Raw genomic sequence first — 6,000 nt, 5'->3', positions numbered from 1 at the left:
ACAGTAACTTGTGGGCTCAGTGATGTATTTTTTTATTTTATTTTTTGCTACTTGTTTACATTTTTTTTCTTGTACTTCTAGTTCTTTTATTCTGTGTGACAGTTTGTCTCTATGTTATTCTGTACTTGTACAGAAAAAAAAAAATTAAATACAATTTGATTAAAACAAAAAGAATTTTGATAAACTGAAGTGATAGGGGGTAGACATGTGCTCCGTCAATAAATTCATTTTGTTTCGTTTCGTATTGAAATTAATTCGTAATTCGTGTCCGAAATTCAATTAGTTCGGAACTTTTCGTAACAATAACGAAAGTTCGTTATGATAAATTTTTCATTATGAGGGGCTCCCTGTACTGTGCTGAGTTGTTAACCTTTAGTTTTGTTAACTTTTCATAACAATAACGAAAGTTCGTTATAATAAAATTATCTGAAATTCGTAAACTAGTACAGTACAGTAGTTACAGCAAAACTGGAAAGTTTCCACTTTGTAGTATTACCCTGTACAAAAATACAAAGAGGAACATTGTAAATCCTGTAATAAACAGGCAATATCTACCACTTTCATAAAAAACAAAACAAAAAAAAAAACATTACGCTGACCTCGAATAAACTACATATCCCATCATGCATGGAGTTCCTGTCTTGGGCCAGTTTGTCACTTATCACAATCTGCAGTGTCGACAGCAGGAAGGAGTTAGTCAGAGGGGTTAATGTGTTTAACATGTTGCAGGCTCAGTTTGTTTCAGCATGTGTGTTAATGTGTTTTCCGCAGTTTAAGGGTCTATGTCGGCTGTACCAGTGTACCAACGACGTGTGGCACTAAAGGACAACTATGGGACATAAGATGTTGGTTCGCTTCGCCAGATGCCAACTGCTGGTCAGCTGCCTCTTCATCCTGGTAATGACATCATTTCTGTTATTTATTTCATAACACATCTGTACTTACAGCAATGCTTGCCATTTTGCACCTGTGAAGTATACATTTTATATGTCAGATAAATGAGTTGTAATGTGTATGTATTCCAGTGTTTTTAAACTGATGTCTGTGCTATAGGCAATGCATGAAGGAAAAATGTGATGTATGATATAAGATGTGATAAATGATATAGCATATAAAATATGTAATGTAGCCATGCTAAATCTTAATTGTCATGGCTAAAATGATACCCATTGACGCATTTGATGGTCAGTACTGTACTACTGACATGCCCCTTTCGGAGTGGTGGCGCACTGCAATCACATGAAAAAATTTTGGGGTTAGGAGACATATTGTTTTCAAGCCACCTGCCAATCGCCCTTTGAAAAGCAATCCACAGGGAAGAGGGCTGCCTCCTGTGAGTAGTGCTCCAGTGTTGTACTCTTATGATCTGATGATCCTCCCAGGACCTCCTGCTCTCTAGCTCCCTTGTTACCTCCTCTCATGTTTGCCTTCAGGACTTCTCCGGAGCCTCTCCCATCCTCTGGAACTTCCTGCCCCGGTATATCCAATCAGCCCCTGACCTGTCCACCTTTAGGAGATCCCCAAAAACTCACTTATTCAGGGAAGCCTATCCCACACCCACCTAACAACTGTCCCCGAGCCACCCCATGAAATCATTCCTCGCATCTATTACATTTTGTACCACCACCCCTTCCCTTTAGAATGTAAGATCTACAGGCAGGGCCCTCCTGTCCCTTCTGTATTGTACTGTACTGTAATTGTGCTGTCCCCCCTTTACATTGTAAAGCGCTGCGTAAACTGTTGGCAATATATAAATCACGTATAATAATAATAATAATAATTTAGGCTAGGAACCACACTTCGCTGGTTATGTGGCTTTCACATACTTTTGGCTTACAAATTAGGGTTGCCACCTCATTCCTTCAGGCTGGGTTCACACCGCTGCAGCAGCGAGAACCGGATGTGATTCGCACCGCACTGCAGTGCAAATCACATCCGATCTCTGTGCGATGCGAGTTCAGCCATACAGATAGTATGGCTGAATTCGCATCGCACCCGCCGCAAACTCGCACGGGACCCTTTTTTTGGTCCGCAGCAGAATCGGATCGCATGGGTGTTCACACCATGCGATCCGATTCCTGTCCGAGTTTGCAGATCGCACTGCGATATGAGGACTGATCTGGGGGTGTCATTAACATTTCACTGACACTCCCAGCAGTCCGCATAGGGCAGTGTGAACTGCCGGCGGGAGGCATGCGATGCGGGAAAACGCTGCGGATTCGCGGCGTTCCCCCATCGCTCCGGTGTGAACCTAGCCTTAAACCCAAACACATATGAATTACACAGGTTCTGAGGATAATTTAATGCAGATAAGGCACCAATTGAGTTTAATTACCACCTAATCAGTCACAGAACCTGTGTAATTATTATGTGTTCGGTTTTAAAGGTGGCAACCCTATTACAAATCCATGCAACTGAGACCACTGCTTTTATTAACCTCCCTGGCGGTATGATTATGTCAGATTTTTGCATCTCAAAGCAATAACTTAGCAATAACACACTTAAATCTGTCCAAACAAGAGTCTAGTAGTCATCCCAGGTATGATAACATTTGAAAGACAAAATCAGAAATTATAATATAATAAATAAATATAAATAATTATAAAAAATAATAATATAATAATAATAATAATAATAATAAAATGAATTTCCCCACGATTCATGATCGCTCAATTCTGCAAGTTTTCTAATTTACTATCGCTGTTTTCTAGCTGGTCTAAAACCATTTTTGATGTAAAGGGACACTTTTTCGTTGCTATGGACAATCTCAAGTTTCCAGGCAGAAAGAAGTGTATATATAATATAAAACTGCATGTAGAACATTGCGCAAAGCATTAGGGACAAAAGGGATGGGAAATAATTTCATACAGTAATGTAATCTATAAGATTTCCTTGTACTGTATGTATTATGAATTTTCATTTTTTTAACTTTGCCGAAAGGCTCCGCCCTCGTGCATAGTGACGCTCGCAGGGAATGGAGCCTGGCACACAGAGGCATCGGGCAAAGGACAGAGTCCGCGGACACAGCGGGGGGGGGGGGAATCTCAGGATCCTGGGGACAAGGTAAGTACACTGCACCAGGATCCTGCAATGCAATCCTCAGTGTGGCTTGGGGTTACCGCTAATGGTACTGAAATTTAACCCCCGAGCCACACTCGGGAAAACCATCAGGGAGGTTAAAATGTTACAGAGAAGTTTAACCACTTTAGCTCTAGGCCAGGGGTGTCCAAACCTTTTTCAAAAAGGGCCAGATTTGATGAAGTGAACATGCTTGAGGGCCGACCATTTTGCTGACATTCTTTAAACCATTAAAATTTGGTCTAAGCCCTTGTACACATGGTCAGATATTCTGACAACCAAATCCGTTGGATTTTGTCCAACGGATTTTGTCCGAAACTGTTGCATACACACGGTCGGACAAAGTTGTCGGAAAATCTGACTGTACATAACGTGATAACGTTATTTCGTTATGACGGGACTGCATTCAGGCTAGTAGCCAATAGCTTTGGTCTAGGAATTTGATCTGAGCATGCGTGGCACTTTGTCCATCGGAGTAGGCTACACATGATCGGAGTATGTCCGATCGGAGCATTTTGTCGGAAAATTTTACGGACAAGTTGGAAAACTTGGTCCGTCGGATAGTCCGACGGAAACAGTCCGATGGAGAACACACACAGTCGGATTATCCGATAAAACGGTCCGATAGGAAACATTCCGACGGAATCTCCGACCGTGTGTACAAGGGCTAAGTGTGTTCATCCGAGCACTAATAAACGGCCCAGCAAGAATTCTCTTGCCTGTGTGCAATGTGTGGTGAATAGATGAGCTTGGGAGTGTTATCTGGATATACCGTATTTAATCGGCTTATACCACGCACCTTAACTTTAAATAGGAAGTCTCAGGAAAAAAAATCTTACATTTTAAATTAAGAACTGTAAAGCAAAATAAGGGTCAGTGCCCATCAATGCAGCCTAAACAGTGCCCGTCTGCAGCCCCCACTCCATTGCCATGAATGCAGCCCCCACCGTATTGCCATGAATGCAGCCCCCACACTGACATGAATGCAGCCCACACATTGCCACGAATGCAGCCCCCACACTGACATGAATGCAGCACCCACACCCCCCACACTGACATGAATGCAGCACCCACACCCCCCACACTGACATGAATGCAGCCCACACATTGACATGAATGCAGACTCACCATTGCCATCAGTGCAGCCTGATTCATGTCCATCTGCAGTCTTGGAGGAGACAGGGAGGGGTGCGGGACAAGTGCCAACAGACATACAGGAGAGATTCCTGTTTTTATCGACGGCCTCTTTAATTGAAAGTCCCGCCTCCTATGATGGACAAAACAGTTGTCCAATGGCAGCGCAGGAGATGGGACTTCCTTTTACACAGGACGCTGTGTAAACAGCAAATACTCCTGTATCCTGTATGCACAGCACTCATCCCGCCCCCTCCATGGCAGCCAGCATATCTATCTTTTGTGGCCCCCGGCACTCTGGGATTCATTGGGGGTCACAAAAGATATGTAAGCATTACCAGCCTGGCCATCTGAAACCAGAACGCGGGCCGTGATTGGCTCGCGGGACAGACTTTGGACATGCCTGTGCTAGCCCATCTAACACTCCCCCTGGTCCAGACTGACACTGCTGATGTCCAAACGTGTCCCTGTGCTCCTTCATCCAGAGTGGGGGCATTCTAATACAGGAGGTGTGTTACTGGCCAGATCACTAGATGAAAACAGAGGGGAAAAAGTTTAAAAAAGAAAACTGATGTAGATATCACATCTAGTGAATGGTAAGCTGCACATTTTTTTGGTTTTAGGTTTAATACTACTTTAAGATATGTAAAATAAGTATCTCTGTCTGAACCCTGATTGGTGTTTTTTGTTTTTTTTGTTTTGTTTTTTTAAGATCCTGGCAGCGGCATGTTGCTTTGTGACAGTAGTGACCGGTCTGAGTCCTCAATTTACCATACTTATAGGAGCTTCCCCATCTGAGAGTCCCATCAGAGACCTGCACTATGCCAGTAAGTAGGATGGTTTGTCTACTTTATGCTCAGTGTATTTTGTGTTTTATTTCAGTTTTACATTGCTTAGTACTGATTGACTGGCGACTAGGCTAAAATCTAGGGGTGAAGTGTTCTAGCACACTGAGTTGTGTATTTTTTAACAGCATAGAGAGACACACATACAAGAATGTTCCCCTAATGTTAGACGCTGACTTCATCTATATATAAGAACAGAAAACTAAATGTATGATTACCAGTATTAATTTTCCCATGTTATTGAATGCAAATTAGGAAGATATTAAAATTAAACTCTGGCAAAGAGATAAACACATTGGGGTTGATTTACTAAAGGCAAATAGACTGTGCACTTTGTAAATTGCAGTTGCTCCAGAGCTTAGTAAACGAGCAGAGGCTCTGCTGACTTCCATCATCCAATCATGTGCAAGCAAAAATGCATTTTTTTTCCCTCGCACATGATTGGGTATTCTTTGCAAAGTCAAAGTGCACTTGAAATTTCACTGAAAGTGCACTTGGAAGTGCAGTCGCAGTAAATATGAGGGGTAGATCTGAAATGAGTGGAAGCTCTGCTGATTTTATTATCCAATCATGTGCAAGCTAAAATGCTCTTTTTTACTTTCCTTGCATGTCCCCCTCAGATCTACAGTGACTGCACTTCCAAGTGCACTTTCAGTGCAATTTCAAGTGCACTTTCCACTTGTAGTGCAAAGCGGATTTGCCTTTAGTAAATAACCTCTTTGCCTCATTTACTAAGCTCTGAACTTTGCACCGTCTATTTCCCTTTAGTAAACAAACTCCACTGTTTGAATACTAATGTATGTATGTATTCATAAAGCACTGCCACATAGTATAGCTGGGCTTGTGATCTGACTTTTCAGTCCTGTAGTGTGGGGGAAGGGGGAGGCGGGGCTGAGCCACACTGTCTGTGTCTATAGACACAGGCAGCGCAGTTCAGGATTGA

The 6,000-nt window shown here is 42.5% G+C and overlaps 1 protein-coding gene across 1 annotated transcript in view; it reads left to right on the top strand.

Annotated features, from left to right (window-relative positions):
* The first annotated feature begins 670 nt into the window (after nt 1-670).
* TSPAN32 (tetraspanin 32) overlaps nt 671-6,000 on the top strand; it is a 77,410-nt gene continuing 72,080 nt past the window's right edge. The window contains exons 1-2 of the mRNA XM_077460705.1: nt 671-897; nt 4,925-5,039. Of these exons, the coding sequence (XP_077316831.1) occupies nt 832-897; nt 4,925-5,039 (181 nt within the window). The 5' untranslated portion in view covers nt 671-831. The remainder of the gene's footprint in view (nt 898-4,924; nt 5,040-6,000) is intronic.

Source organism: Lithobates pipiens, unplaced genomic scaffold, assembly GCF_037356315.1.
Source record: "Lithobates pipiens isolate NorthernLeopardFrog02 unplaced genomic scaffold, aLitPip1_a1.2 Scaffold_10, whole genome shotgun sequence".
Classification (NCBI taxonomy): domain Eukaryota; kingdom Metazoa; phylum Chordata; class Amphibia; order Anura; family Ranidae; genus Lithobates; species Lithobates pipiens.
Note: the sequence above shows the minus strand (reverse complement) of the source record. Positions and strands in the feature narration are given on the sequence as shown.